This window comes from Sinocyclocheilus rhinocerous, unplaced genomic scaffold, assembly GCF_001515625.1.
Source record: "Sinocyclocheilus rhinocerous isolate Xijiao unplaced genomic scaffold, SAMN03320098_v1.1 scaffold200, whole genome shotgun sequence".
Lineage (NCBI taxonomy): Eukaryota > Metazoa > Chordata > Actinopteri > Cypriniformes > Cyprinidae > Sinocyclocheilus > Sinocyclocheilus rhinocerous.
In genome coordinates, this window is record NW_015641014.1 from 1187805 (window position 1) to 1204769 (window position 16965).

General features: G+C 37.7%; 1 protein-coding gene across 1 annotated transcript in view; it reads left to right on the forward strand.

Annotated features, from left to right (window-relative positions):
- LOC107753651 (caldesmon-like) overlaps positions 1-16965 on the forward strand; it is a 30267-nt gene that overhangs the window by 1159 nt on the left and 12143 nt on the right. The window contains exon 2 of the mRNA XM_016569857.1: positions 9298-9405. Within this exon, the coding sequence (XP_016425343.1) occupies positions 9326-9405 (80 nt within the window). The 5' untranslated portion in view covers positions 9298-9325. The remainder of the gene's footprint in view (positions 1-9297; positions 9406-16965) is intronic.

Below are 16965 nucleotides of genomic sequence, written 5' to 3' on the forward strand. Positions count from 1 at the left end.
TCAGTATTTTATCCCAGAGTGCAGATCTGGTGACAGATGAAGCAGTGTGTGGAATGCACCGCAGCAGCGAGTGGTGTGTGTGTTTTGTGCAGCTGAACAGAATCTGGAGGCAATTCAGCGAACGGCGATAACAGGGCCTTGGCACAGGCTGCGGGCAGGATGTTAGGAGTACTGCCCTGTGCTTCCGGAGTGGGATGGGATCGAGCTTGGGAATGCTGCTGGCCCTCCGTGCCCAGACTCAGGGGGAAATCAGAGAGGGAGGGATACTGGGTCAGCAGGGGCCCGTCAAGCATCAGGCATATTCGTTTTACTCAAAGGAATCATCCAACAACATAAAAAGACACAATGTTATTTGAACTGGTGCTTTGGTTGGCAAGAATTCCAGTTTGAATATTCCAAACGAATATAAAGACATTTAAAAATCACAATCACTCATTAAATTTCAAAATTGGCTTAATCCTGACATCGGTTCTGAGCGAATTGGATATGAACCAGACTATGTCTTCAAAGTAATCTATAGTTATTTCAGTTGTGCTTGATATTTGGATTTGGACCTTTAGCACCATTCGTTTAGTTAAATATATAACAAGACACAATCCCTTAGACAGCTCATTTAATACACACTTCACTGCTGCCAGATGTTGAAAAGCAGGTAATTTGAAGACCGAGTTTCCATAGTGCTGCCTTGAATAATGCAGCAAACATTTTTTGGGATGGAATTATATATATTGGAGCTGGAGTACCACTTAACCAAAGATGATGGACAATTGTCACATGTAGCATTCCCAAGGCGTGAGGTCACAGTAAGACGAAACTGAACTGTCTTTGGGTAGGTCCATCAAAAATGTACGGAGAAGTTTGCAGCTGCGAGGCCGAAATCCCAAATTCCGTTTTGAGGTTTATTCCTTGAACGTGTTCCATTGCAACATACTGTTTATCATAAGTTATCCAGGCGTCTAGCTGTGGAAAAGCTTCGGCGCTGAAGCGCGCGCGTGCCAAGTCAGGCCTTTTCCTTACATGGTATAAGCCACTAGGCATGAGACCATCTCCTTCCTGATACATGTGGATCTGTCTGGCCATGATCAATGTCTTGCTGCCCTGGACATTTGGAATGTGTTTAACTGCAGTTAAGGTTCCTTTTTGAGCAACTTGGTGTCCTGTAGTCCACCTCCTTCGCACTTTCGAAACAATTTGTAAACTCTGAGGAAATATTTTTTACTTGGAAAATTTTTGACATAGCTAAAAGTGGGATCATTCTTACCTTTTTGGGTTGTTTTGCTAAATAAAGAGATGGAATGAATATTATTGCTCACCATTCTCGGTCACAGTTGGCCACCTGTCCAATGGTGTATTTAAACGTTGAAGCTCCTTTAATATTTCTTTGAATATGGCATATTGGAAACAATTGTTTGTGGTCATATGTAAGCACAGATCTGATTATAATCCAAACCAGTTTTATTTGACTCGCACTGCTTGAAGGGGTCTGCTGGAATGCATTAAATAGACAGAAGTCTGCAAATGTTTCCTCTTTGAATGCTGGTGAGAGTTAAAGGAGTCCAAATGCCTGAAGTATTTTAAAAGAATGTATAGTAATGCAGTAATCCAAAGTTTACTTCACCTTCTTCACCATATGTCAAAAGTATGTGCACGCCAAAGAGTTTTAATAGGGAGTTGATGCTTCTGCTTGCACTGTAAAAATGATAGAAAATGATAGATCATAATAAATGATAAAAGTAATATATTAGAATGTGACAATAGATTACACACAATATAATTAAATGCAATTTACAGTTGAATATCAATCAAATGGTAATTTTGTATGTGTGTGTGTGTCTGTGTAAAAAACTGTTCTTTTAAACTCTATTCATCATAGAGATTCATCAGAAAGATTCCACAAAAATACTAAGCAGCACAGCTGTTTTCAACATTGGTAAAAAAAATAATAATAAATGTTTCTTGAGCAGAAAATCAGCATATTAGAATGATTTCTGAAGGATCATGTGACACTGAAGACTGATGTCATGATGCTGAAAATTCAGCTTTGCATCACAGGAATAAATTATATTTTAAAATATATTAAAATACAAAAAAGCTATTTTAACTTGTAATAATATTTTTACAATACTATTGTTTTCACTGTACTTTTTGATTCAGTAATTGCAGCCTTAAATGCCGTCTGAGCATAAGGGACTTTTTTCAAAAAAATAAGTAAGAATTATGGTAAAGACAGGGTGGGACCCCTTTTTTTTTTTATTGTGTTAAGGGGTGGGACGCTTCGAATTCTAGAGAGCATTTGATTGGACAGAAAGTTTGATGAGAAGCTGAAGGGCAGGGTGATGTCATGAGAATCGTTGATCCATATTAGCGGAAGTCGGAGACTGTAAGTTTTTAATGCTTATATCTTGTAAATGTGAATTTTGTCATTGTTTTGGAGCACACTAGCTTATAGATAACATATTCATACAAAAAGCCATAAAACTTCCAATTTTGATTTCATGGGGACTTTAAAATTTCAACTATTTTAACAGTGTCTCTATATCCTGTAATTATAAAAAATATATGAAATCTATTACATTTGTGACTATTTCTAGTGGCTAAAAGGTTGTAGCCCTTGGCATAGAATTAGACAAAGACATATGATGGGGTTATTCTGAAACAGAAGGTTTTCTGTTCTGTAAGGGGCACAGGTAATTCAGGAGGAAATGGGCAGGTCAGCGAAAGAAAGAGAAAATGACTAATTTAGATGATCAAGACTCTGAGGACAGTTTGTGCTCCAGTGCCTGCAGGGCTGCACTAAATAATCCCATTTCCCCAAATTCTCAATGCTTCACAGCTGGTGTACAGAAATGAGAGGCATTACACAGAGACTGAAGGGTGACAGAGGGCAAAACTACTGCATGTGGTCTATTTAAGACATCAAGAGTCATGACTAATCACTGATGCATTCTTATCCAAGTGTTTTTGTTACTTTATGTTACCATGATGCATCACGCATTTCATAACTTACTCTATAATATTAGCAATCGTGCATTACTGCAACTATTGAAACTCCCAGTAGTATACAGTACTTGTTTAGAGATCCAAGTCTTGCACTCTAAACTGAAGCCCATGTTAGTTTCACAGGGTGAGCATCTTTATCCATGTTTGGTTATGCAAGGCCTCACCAGTGAGCAGCAACTCTGTCCTGTTACACACGTCATGGCACAAAAAGCCTTCACATATTTATCGGGTCAGAATTTTACGAGCCATTGATTCAGTGCATCTCTGGTTGGGAAACCCCTGTCTGTGCATCTGGAGATTGGTGCGGCGGAAGCAGGGGAGTGAAGGGACTCAAGAGGGCTTGATTCACCGCCAATGTACAGCTGCTTCTACTGTTAAGGCCATGTTGTTCTTGATGTGATTTGAGGTTTTGGTGTAATTGCCAGCACTAACGCTAATTGCACATCAAAAAGATGGGTTGAGGAAAAACACAACATGTCGCTGCCTCGGTCTTTGATGGTTTTGATGAATAAAATGACAGGCGTGCCATAAGTTAAATCTTTCATCTTGTCCTCATGAATCCAGAAGTTGTCCAAATAAGCTGTAGAGGAGCAAAAAATGTTTGTTCTGGTTTATTGTTTAACTTCAGTGAGTTTTTTAGCTTGTGCGTTGACAGGAAGAGTGAGTGGGGGGAGTGGGAAATGACTCCAGATTTGAACCCATGTCACAAATAAAATAATAAAATAAATAAAGATAAATACGTGTCAGCCTAATTGAAAAAAACAATCCATAGAATATGAAATCATTTTATTTTTCAGTGTCAATATGTCTTTATACATATATAGTGACATTTATATCTTTTTGGGTATGTGGAATCAAAAAATGTAACAACGCCTACATTATCCTACTTTACATGGCTACTTAGCAATTATGTTTTGCCGAAAAAATCCACCACATTTGGTGTTTCTGGTCAAAAATAACCAGTTTTTTTTTTTTTTTTTAATTGCCTGTAAATCTCTCATTATGCTATTTTATAATTTAAAAAAACATTATTTGTGACATAATTTTGGCAATCTTCACTCAAAAAATGAGGCGCATAAGTTCAGATCAATGAGGCCTATTTGCCGAAAAAATCCACCACATTTGGTGTTTCTGGTCAAAAATAACCAGTTTTTTTTTTTTTTTTTTAATTGCCTGTAAATCTCTCATTATGCTATTTTATAATTTAAAAAAACATTATTTGTGACATAATTTTGGCAATCTTCACTCAAAAAATGAGGCGCATAAGTTCAGATCAATGAGGCCTATCAGTTTATAAAAAAAAAAAAACCTGTTCTAATCGAAAGAAAACAATCCAATATTTAGTAATAATATAGCATAACAAGTAAAAAAATTTTGTAGGCTGGTCATTTTTGACCAGCAACAAGGGTGGAAGAAGATCCCTAAAAGTATAAAAAAAATCATAATTTTTGTTAAATGGATAGTTCACCCAAAATTCTAAAACTTCTGTCAAAATTCTGAAAATTCTGTCATTAATTACTTACCCTCATGTTGATTCAAACCCGCAAGACCTTCGTTCATCTTCGGAACACAAATTAAGATATTTTTGATGAAACTCTCGTGAATGTGTGTCAAAGACTGACACGGAAGAGAAGAAATTGTTGAATAAAGTTATTCTTTTTGTTTTCTTTGCGCACAAAAAGTATTCTCGTAGCTTTATAAAATTATGGGTGAACCACTGATGCCACATGGACTATTTTAATGATGTCCTTACTACCTTTCTGGGTCTTGATCGTGGTAGATGCGTTGCTGTCTATGCAGGGTCAGAAAGCTCTCGGATTTAATCAAAAATATCCTTTTTGTGTTCAGATGAACGAAGGTCTTACGGCTTTGGAACGCCATGAGGGTGACTAATTAATGACAGAATTTTCATTTTTGGGTGAACTATCCCTTTAAGTTGTTATATCTTGTGACTGTGAGCAAATAAATAAAATAATGACCATAAAATGTTAAACGTGAATTTATTTCGTTATATCACGAGAAAGAGACCACAGAGTGATGCAAGAGAGATGAAACTATAGCATAGCTACCTAATGTAATACTCCTTTCTCATGCACTGTGTCTAAAGGTCTGAATAAGTGAATAAATCAAATGGAAAGCAGGTACTTTATCAGTGACTAGAAAATCATTTCAGCATCTTGCACAGCTCTCGTTGGTTTTGGCTTGGACGTAGATCCGCCCTGATGTGTATTCTGGCTCCACACGTTTGTCCTGTCCGCACATAATAAAGCTTTATTGAAAACCCACGAGACAGCTCGTTATGTCATTGTAAACGGCTTCACCCAGTCTTACCTGGGTGGTAGCAACAGCTCTAAAATGCTGACTTCCTGACACACAGAAATTCCATTACGGGCTTAAGATACGTTATATAAATCTTTTTAACAGATTTGGACATGATCTGTCAGTCTGTACTGTAAAAGTTCTAATGAGATTTTTTCCATCTGTATACTTTAGTGCAAAAGCATTATGTTGGTCATACTAGTGGAGTCTACTGTAGTGCGTTCAAACTCTCTGCGTAAAAAATGAATACCATGAAAAGGGCAAATTGCCCAGGACCTGGAATCAGTCACAGATGTATAAATTAGAATATGTTCTCCGTCTCCGTCATGTGGAAATGATTTGTGGACTCGACGATAACTTGTGGTAGGAAGACTGGACAGCGAAAGGGAGTCTGGGAAATGTATAACATGCCCACTGTACCCAAAAGCGTTCTGTAATGAGCAAGTGAAATGGGAACAGAAAAAGAAAATGCCTTTGAATTCTTCAGATCACTCAGTCTGGTTTTATTAGCCTCTATTTTAACAGCTATTTTGCATTGAGGAAATTCCTGAATTCGTCAGTGTCTCCATTTGTTCCTGAAGTTGTTGATTTCTTTTATCAAGTCCTCATGTTTTGTCCTAACAAACGGAAATATATTAGTATTCTGCTAGAGTGCTACAGACACGTGCAATGGGGTATAAACGTTTCAGACCATAATGACAATCTGCAATTTCATCATTAAAACGGAAAAAAGTAGTCTAAATAAAGGAGTTTTAGGAATGTAAAACAAAGAAAAGTAAATTTAATCTTAAAACATTTTAACAAATTAAATGAAATCATCAGCAATGTATTTAAAGAAATCTAACATTAAAAAGTTATGTACATTTATATAGCCTTCATCATTTTCTCTCAAATTGCTATGCTTGTCATTTAAATTGTTTTTAAAATTCTCGTATTCAGTAAGAACAGTTACTATTAAAATTGTCTTCAGACAACATTTAATGAAAGATTTTTTTAATATATAAAAGATTATGGACTTAACTCATGCATAACATTTTGATAATTTAATTTTTTAACTAAATGCCTGTTCTACCACTGTTAGTAAAACAGGACTGATGCTTGTCCGCGGGTTCCTATACAAAACAAGTGCAGGCAATCGCACAAATTTCATTTGTAAAACTGGCAAAAGTGTTAAAAACTGATTCGATGAATGGAGTGAAAAGTGCTCCACTGAAATCTGATCAATTCACTAGTTTTCCACTGGGGTCACCTACACTTTCTCACATCAAACCTAATGCAAATGTAGGAAATTGCATACATATTGTCTTATGTGTGGTTGCAATACATTAACCCAGTGGTCAAAGCACATCAGCCTTCTGCTGACAGATGTGACAGGTTGTAGGCAGAGGTTAAAAGGGTTCAGGAAAGCCTTATGCGTCTGTCACCCAGAAAGCCCTCACATGAGGTCACCATTACAGGACTTTTTCAGTTTATGCACATATGGAGACTCTTTAGACTGGTGCATGAGCCTTGTTCCTCTGCCTCTGGAGGAGAGCCAAACCAAACACGCCTGCAGCTCCAGTGGAAGCAGCCGTCCAACGAGTCCACTCACCTCTAGCCTGCTGGGCGCTTTCTGTCTGGCCCAGCGCTCCACACATGTGATATGGAGATTAGAACACAGAACAGGCTTTGTGACACCACCAACCTAATTGTTCCCATATCGATGCAAAGGTATTATAATATAAAATGGAGGCTGGTGTCTTGCAGAGAGACGGACTGTAAAATCCTTACCAGAATTATCCAACCAAGTTCTCTGTCACAGATGTTAAAGTGCTCTCAGAACCCTACTGTATTAAAATTCAAAGGCTTAAGTGCTGTGGAGGACTAGGACTGATGATTAAAAATAAAATGAAGCAAGAAGTTATACATTTAAATCAATGTTATAAAATGTGGTTCAATAAAATAATAACAAAATAAATTCATAAATAATTTTAGACTTATTAAAAAAATAAACGGACATATTTAAAACTGCAGGCTATATACTCTCCAATAACAGTCCATCTTATATCGACTTTGAACTGTCCAAAGACACTTTTTGAAGGTAAAGTTCATTTACTCACCCTTAAGTTGTTCCAATTTCTTTCTTTCTTCTATCCATTGACTGCCATTGTATAGAAAAAATATTACAACTGAGGGTAAGTAAATGACGACAACATTTTTGGGTGAACGAAAGAAAAGTATTTGACCAAACGACAAAGAAAATAATCTTGCAAATGTTTTTTTTTCACCCTCAAAAATGCAAATTTAAATGATTTCATTTATTATTTTATTTAACCAACATGAATTATAAACGTTTATAAACATGGCTTTTAATGCGTCCATTTAAAATGTGATAGATTTCCATTTTTTGTTTGAATGAATTATTAAATTGTAAATTAAAATGTATTTCTTCATTTTATTTTTAAATGTCACTACTTAAAACAAAAACTAAAAACGTTGTTTGGCTCGTAAATGTTTCATTTTAATTTTTGTCTCAGGAACCATTCATCACAGTTCATCATAACGATTCAAACCGCTAATCAATCACGCGGGCGTTTCGTGAATTTGAAGTCATTAAAAAGGAACCGGTTCAAAATAGTCATTTTTGCGAATCATGTTTGCGATCGTTGTCGCGTTCAGACAGAAAACGTTGCAGCGCTCTTTAGCGTTATGAAATCCAATGAAACCGCCAGAGGACACTCACACGTCACAAAACTGTCGCACAATTTTAACTGTTGTCGCATTCCTAACCATTTTAGTCGCAGTTTGGAACACTAAATAGCAGTCATTCCAAAAAGTTTTTATTAAATAAGAGGCACTCAAGTAGCAATGACAGACGATAGCAGTACCAAATAAACTAACCTTTATAAGGACGTCTGCTTAGCTGACACATGGCTGCTTTGCACCTGCCAGAATTTGCCATGGTGACCTACAGCTCGACAGACATTTTTCCAAAATCACAAAGCCGGGCATGTTTTCAGGAAAAGCGGTAGGTCATCATTACTGCTTCTTCACGAATTCGTCATACCTCCACAGATGATGATGATGTAGCACAGAACTGACTGCATCAATAGTAGTCAGGACTGTAAGACGAATATTTCAGGGACACATTCTTTGCTATGTTCTGTTAAATATTTTAAACTACTTTCTTCAATCTCAGTTCATTATTATAGAGTTAACTAAAGGAAGCATTGCCAATTTGTAGGTTAATGATTCCCGCCTAAAACACTGTGGCGTTTTCGACATAGCAACACCGGTTCAACCAATGGCTTCATAAGATTCTGACCAATGACAGATGAGAAGTGTATTTGGGGAAACCATCTTTTTTTTGTATTAGTGATAAAACACAAAATTATCAAGTTATGATATATTTAATTCCAGGAATTAGATGATTTTTGCACCTTTATATTGGTGAAGGCACTTGGGTCTTGGCGGATTGTTGTTTTATGACATCCTTTAACCATTATTCATTATTTCAGAGAATGTAAGCAAACATGCACTGGTTAACTGAAATTTGCCACTTCCTTAACTCTGTTTGGTGTTGGGCATACAATCAGAAAACACAAAAGCATGATTTATTTGAATGATATTCTCTCAAACATGACAGAAGACCAGGAAATGCTATACTTAGATAGCTTATACATTATATAAATTCTTAAAATTATACATTATACAAACATTGTAGGCCTATGGCAAGAGCCGAGAGTTAAGGAGGATATTGAAACTTAAAATAATATGTCCATGAAGAGAGAAGATCAGTGGTGAAGTTAAATGTGTGGCATAGTTTGCCTTTCCTGGTAGTTGTTCCAGGGAAATGGATCAAGAAACTGGAATGTTGTGGTCCTGGTAAGTTATAAGTCAAACAGCTGACATGGAGCGTCTTGACTTTGAATTAAAGCGATCAGGACAGTTCAAATCTTTATAAATCCCACCCTGTCTGACTGTCTTTCTCTCTTTCAGCTTGCACCCCAAGAGCTCTGTGCGAATCATGGATGAGGACTTTGATTTTGAGCGTCGCAGAGAGTTACGGAGACAAAAGCGAGAAGAGATGCAGCGGGAGGCAGAGAAGTAAGTCACAAACACATTAATTTACACACATTATTTACCTCTTTTTTTTAAATGTTTAATTTGCTCTCAATTGCTTCCATTATCAAATGGGATTCATCATTTTAGATGATGCAATAACATTCAGATCACTGTCATCCCGATGATGAGTTTAATACTATTTTAAGCCACCGGAGTGCTGTCTGTAATAGTCTGGCCAAGTTGGAGAGGCCTGTGTCTGCGTCATCCAAACAACCGTGCCTCTGCTCGCCTCTCTATTCCTTATAAAGGGTGACATGCTCGTAAATGTCTTCCTACATTTACAGTGCTTTGTTACAGTTGACGGTTTGGTAGAGTAAATCCAGATAATATCTGATTTTAGACAGATGCACATTGGATATATATTTTAGTTTCTTTCAGACAAGGAATAGTTAGACTGGCAGATGGGATGTGCATAATTTAGGTTTAGTTGAATTTAGTTTAATGTTCAAACCTTGAAATCTCAGTGCAATAGGGTGTTATTTTAGTATCAATTAAATACTCTTATAATGTTAATTAATATTTTGAATCAATTTTTATATGTTCTGTTTTTCATTTTGTTTTATTTTAATAATTGTCTATTTCAGTTTTAGTTATTTTAGTATATAAAGTTAAACTAAATAAAAATTTAGAAAGGTTGCCTAGGTCAGGGGTTTTCAACCTTTTAGGACATGCGCCCCCCCCCCCTCAAGACAGCCATTGGTATTCACCTGCTGTCTGAGAAGGCTATCTGTTTGTGCACTTCAGGTGTGTGAGTGGTGCGCATAGAAACGCTCTATCACAGTGCGTGAGTACCGCATTGAGATGTCTTGGGCTTAAATGGCTTAAAATTACTTTAATGTTTAAACTGACAAGACTTAAAACACGTGAGAATGAAAAACTTTCTCGAGGAAGCAGCACTGGCCTGATCGTTAAGATAGTTTTGGGGGGCTAAGGTGACAGATAGGGGGGCTGAAACCCACCTAAAAAGGGTTTAGAACCGCCCCTGGTATAGCGTGCGTAATTATACTGAAACATAAATATATAACCAGTTTACCTGATTCAATGTGATGGCTGAGCCTGTTTCTGAGATAACAACATGCCAATCCGTGGTTGGATTTCCGACACGGCTAATCGTAAATCATCTTACACTGTCAATAAGCGTGACCAGGGTTGCCAGGTTTTCACAAGAAAACCCGCCTAATTGCTACTCAAAACTAGCCCAAAACTACAAAACGCGGCAAGTGTTAAAGTAGCCCAATTCCGCGGGAAAATCGCGGACTTGGCAACACTGAGCGTGACTTATACTCGAGCCAACTCTGCTCTAACTGTCGACTAGCAGTGGGAGTCAGATTGCCCCCTAGTGGATGGCTAAAGATTTGTTAACTCATATTCATAAATTCTCAAGGGAACGTCTCTGAATTAACTGATGCTCGAAAACCCCTGGCCTAGGTAACTACCTGAAATTTCTTTTATATATTTTATTTTATTTCAGTAAATGTTTATTTCAAAGTGAATTATTTTTAATCAATATTTTCTAATAGTTTTAATTTTTGTTTCCATTTTAGTTTTAGTCAACTACAATCACACTGCTGTAAAACCTAAATAAAAAAATTTGAAATTATATTTAAGAAAATGAAGCATTTTTTTCTGCAATTATCATTATTTTAATGCAAAATTATTATTATTATTATTATCTTATTATTATATTACTGTAATATAATATTTAAATTATACATAAATAATTTTTAAATCATGGTAGTTTGTTGTACTGTCTAAATTATGCTGATATCAATTAAAAAAAAAATTTTTGTTATAGTAAATTTCAAATGAGGATCAACATTAAGAATAATGGATACTGCAAAAAAAAAAATTATAATAATATAACATAATTTGTAAAATGTAGTATGTGGACCCAATAGAGCTAACTAAAGGAGAAATGTTTAGTGTCATTATAAACAAAAGAGGAATAGCATGCCATTGCATTATTGGTCTTTTGTAAACAGTAAATGTAAATTATTCTGTGTTTACACTGGGTTTGTTTAAACCAGATTAGATTTATTCATGTGTTTCTGTTTTGACGCAAGCCTTCTGTGGAAATCTGTCTTTTTTTCAAGAACTGCTTCAAGTGCTACCCAGCAGCGAACATTAACATTCTTGTGTAATATGAAAAATATGGACATTTAAAATGGTCATGGTAAAAGGCTTGCAAAACTTTATTCTCTTCATATTAATTAAAACACATAAAAACTGTGTATTAGCATGGGTAATGTGCAGTGTGGGTTTGGCAGGTCAGGTTTGTTCAGAGTGTTTATATTTCAGGATGACTTGGCCCACTCATAGACCAAGAGCTGCAGTTTCTCCATCTTTTTATAACTCCCACTGTCCAGCGCTCCATTTAAGGACTGATCCGCAGATGTGTACTACTGGAGATGACAGATGCTTTACTGCTCTTTGTGAGGGAATGAGAACAGATGAATGCACATAATGGTGACTGTCAGCACATATGATCACATTTTCACGTAGGCTGGAATGCACATGATAAGTTTTGTATTGTTTGTGTATTTGTGGACGGTATAGTGTACTTGGAAAAGCTACGAATGTTAGATCTGCATCATTCCAGTTTTTTTGGTTGTTAGATACTCTAATGATTACATACACTATCAGCCTCACACTTTCCATGGTTTTCTGTCTTTGCAGTTGCAATATTTAGAGTCTAGAAGATTACAGTGTTTATTCTCAGGGATATTTGTAGTTTTATACAATAGTCTTTGTGATGAAAATTCAGAAAAGAAGGATAACACTTTCTATTAATTTATAAAAAAAAATATAAAATACACTTCATTAAGAAATTCTGCCACTTCTTCTTGATGAGCATGTTTTTAATTTCTTACTTAAGATTTATTTATTTTGTCCAGGTCCAGTCCAAATGTCATATAGACTAAGTGATACAGCAGTCCTAAATAAAAAAAATTTAAAAAAAAATTCATTAACATATTATATATTATTATTAAATTCTTAATAATTCGTTTGGAATAATCTTTTAATATTAAAAAATCTATTTCATAAATTTTAACTGAAATTATATATATATATATATATATATATATATATATATATAAACTTTACTTTATTTCAGCTAGTGTCACGCCCGTGGACTGTTTGTGTGTGTTTTACTCCCCGCTACGTGTGTGTTCCTGGTTCCCTTGATGTTCATTAAAGTCTGTTTGTTGGAAGTTTACTCCACGTCTCCTCGCTCCATGCTCCTCACAGTAGCGGACCATGACAGAATACCAGACCATAAACAGTTACCTCTGTGTGTTCCCTCCGTTTTTGTTTCTGTTTTTACCCAGCAGTTTTTGTTTCCGTTGTGCCCATGGATCCTCTCGCCCACCCTGAATACCTCATCCTCCTGCTGGAGCAGGAGGAAAGATCGCTCGAGGGCCTCACCGAACTCACCAGCTATCCGGACGACGCGCTCTGCGCATTCTATGACGCCAGCCTGAACACCGCGTGCAGAGCGCCGTCGTCCGAGGATGGTCCCCGAGCGGATTTCGCCGCCTTCTTGGAGTGGATTCTGGCGAGAAATGGATGGCCATTCACCATCTGCCCCGTGAATGATCTCGCCAGATCCACTCCTGACCCAGTGCCCAGCCCACCATCGTCCCGCTGCCCGACGGGCTACCCACCGCTGACGGAGAGCCGAGCTCGCCGCGGCCGACGAGCCGATGCCGCATGGAGCGACAGAGCAACGGATCGCCGCGGAGCCGGAGAGTGGAGCTCCGCCCACTGCACCGCAGCTGAGGGTGAGCTGATTATACATCTGGGACTGCTGGACTTAGAGGGGGATCTTATAGACTGGGAAACAGAACTGTAAGCTGACATGCCCCCTCTCCTCTCTCCTTCGTCCCAGCTGGTCCCGTCCAGCCCTGAGTGGGCTCCCGTTTCCCAGTCCAGCAGAGAGAGGGTTCCAGTCCCCGAGTTTAGCCCCGAGAAAGTTCTTGTTCTCATGTCAAGCCCAGAAAAAGTTCCTGTTTCCATGTCTCCGTGGCTGGAGTATCCCTTGACTCCACCTCCAACTTCTAAGCCCTGGCCCGTTAACTCATCAGCTCCACCATGGCTCTTAGCTCCCTCCTCTCCCGCTGTGGCCCGGCAGTCCACTAGCTCCGCCAGGCTCCCTCGTCCCTCCGGCTCCGCCTTGGTCTGGCGTCGACCATCCTGCGCCTCAGGACTCCACTCCTCCGGCTGCACCTCGTCCCTTTGTCCCTCCGGCTCCGTCAGGCTCCTTCATCCCTTCGGCTCCTCCTCAGTCCTCTGTCACTCTGGCTTCACCGCGGCCTTTCGGATCCCAGCCTCCGTGTCAGTCGCCGGCGCCATTTGCTCCGCCTTGGCCCTCCAGATCTTCCCCGTCGCCCTGGCTCATCGGCTCTCCGTCTCTGCCTCGGGCTCCTCCGCCGCCGTCGGTCGGCCCCCTGGAGTCGTCGGCCCTTCCTCCTCCATGGCTCCTCCCTCGGTCGGCTCCACTGTGGGTCGCCTTCATGGCTGTGGTCTGGGTCCCGCCCGGCTCCTCCTGTTCCAGCTCCAAGCCCTTCCTGTCTCCTCCCTTGCTCCTTCTTCCTGCAGTACCACCCTGGACTCCGTTCATCGTCCTCCTCCCGGGTGTCCGTCCTCCTCCCGAGCCTCCTCCCAAGTTCCCTCCGTCCCTTCCTATGTTGTTCCTGCGGCGCGAGGACGCGCCTTCCGGGAAGGGGGCGATATGTCACGCCCATGAACTGTTTGTGTGTGTTTTTCTCCCCGCTACGTGTGTGTTCCTGGTTCCCTTGATGTTCATTAAAGTCTGTTTGTTGGAAGTTTACTCCACGTCTCCTCGCTCCGTGCTCCTCACAGTAGCGGACCGTGACAGCTAGTTGCCAAAGCAACATTTTTCATTTTCATTTAGTTTAACTTCATGTACTAAAATAACAAAAACTAAACCTGAAATCAAAATTAAATAAAAACTTTATAGACATAATTCAAAAAACAAAAACTACAAAAAATGACAAAAACAACAACATTACTAAAACTTTAAATAAATGAAAATAACAGAAAATATAAAAATTTAAACTTTTAATTTAAAATTTTAAATATTAATAAAAACTATAATAGTATTTCAATGATACTTGATTTGACCTTTTTTAACATCAGAATATTTTACTGCTTTTTATGACAGATTTTTTTTATGACAATTTGATTTATTATTATGACAAGGCAAGGTTAGTTTAGGTTGTAAAATGTTGTGTGGTGTCAACTCCCCACACACTCCCTCATGATATTTATGAATTAATATTTTTATGTTTTAAAAAATACTTTTAACCTAGAAAAATATATTTAAAAACATTTCTAAAAATGATATAAAACCATAGAATATAAAGAGAAAATTTCTTAGAATCTTGGCAAGTACATTTTAAAGGGGTGGTTGATTGCGATTTCACTTTTTTAACGTTAGTTAGTGTGTAATGTTTCTGTTTGAGCATAAACAATATCTGCAAAGTTACGAAGCTGAAAGGTCAATGCAAACGGAGATATCGTCTTTTAAAATTCTGGCAGTTTAATGCCTACAAAAACGGCTGGTAGGGACTACGAGTTACTTCCCGGGTTCGTGACATCACAAACACAGATAAACCCCGCCCTCGGGAAAAGGCAGCAAAGGGGGCGAGGCCGTAGGGACTACAACGAGCTACTTCCCAGATTCGTTACGTCACGAACCCAGAAATGTACATAAACCCTGCCTCTGGGAACATGCAGCAAAAGGGGCGAGGCCATGTTGCACTGCTTTAGAGAAGAGGAAGCGTTGTTTCCACGCCGTCAAAACTAGGGGTGCACGAAAACATCTATTCATATGAATCGCAATTCTGTCTTCTAGTGATTCTAATAAATTTACAAGTTTAAAAATCAATGTTCTAAAGCAGCGGTTCTTAATCCTGTTCTTCGCGTCCCCTGCTCTGTACACGCTCTGCTCTGCATCTCTTGAATAAAAAATGCTCTCTCTGCATCAGCCGCTTTTAAGCTTCATTGTGGCAACAATCAAAGCAGAAAAGGAAATCAAACCTTTGATAAAAATCACTTTCAAGTCCAGCAAATACTCAAGCCAAATCCACCACGCCTTACATAATAACTTATATCTGGAGAAATGATGTATTCTGACACTTACTCCCATTGTGTGCATGTTAAACTCTGAGTGTGGGGAATATATTTATCTTCTTCACAATCCTTCACTTCTGCTGCACAATGTCATATTTCAGTCTGGTCTCAGAAACTTCAGTGCATATGTGCTGGAATGACCGAGAGAGAAACTTTATTGAGATGGATGAGTCTCAAGAAAGAAACCTCAAGGCATTTCTACCACATCCATTGGCTTTGTAGTGGAGAAAACAAACTTTATTGGAATCATATCTGGAAAAGAAATATTCTCTATGAAAATTATTGATGCTAAAGAATCTGAACTCCCCCAAATCCCAGCTGCCTGTCATGGTTTCCAGTTCAAAATAGCAACGGAGAGAACCTGTATATTTATGTCAAAGGAAGTGAACATGGCATCGGCCATAAATCTCTTATGCTTGATTAAACAGCTCACCAGATGCATCAGCATCTTTTCGAAATGCATTTGCTTATTCAATAGTTTCAGCATATTACCACTTCTAAACGATGCCATCATAATTCTGTCCAATATTTTATTTTCAATTATCAACTATATTGTCAAAGAAATTATGTGGCTTCTAATTTATTTAATCAGCATGTGAATTATAGGGATTCAGTCTTCATTCAAGGATTTCTCAATATTACATCAGTTCTTTGATTGACATAACACTTTACCAATCATTTAGGCTTTAACTGATGCATTTTAGAGGATGCAAGAGAGTGAAGGTCACATGATGAATTTAAGGCCTTTCTATAGCAATGCAAGGACCACTGGCAACATTCTTGTACTGTTTTCTTTCATAGTGCATTACAAAATGACACTAATTGTATTTTGTACTTAAAAATTGTAAAAATACTTTATTGTATAAGTACATGCATTGTCTTGTTGAGGGTAATATAGATTTTCACCATAAATGTTATTGCAATGTATATTTAAAAAATAGCCTATTTTAAACAAATGTTGACAAATTTATATTACAATATGGCACATTAAAATTAAATTTTTAATGTTTTCATTTTTGTTTTTGATGTTTTCATTTTTAATGTTTATTTTTACATTCTTTATCTTTAAAATTATGATTTTTTTTTCAGTATATTATACATAATCATCTGTTCACTGAAAAAAAAGGAAATATGTAAGTGGATGATGTCCTGTAATTATAACATAATAACAACATAGAAGCAGCAGTCTTTTATCGCCCTGAACGAATTTATTTTGTTATCATGACAGACTAACTGTATATTATAATAAATGGACATGAAATATTAAACGCATGTACTTGTATAATAAAAATACTTTATTGTATAAGTACATGCAATGTCTTGTTGAATGTAATAGATTTTCACCATAAATTTTGTTGCTATTTTATTTTTTTAAAAAGAGTTAAA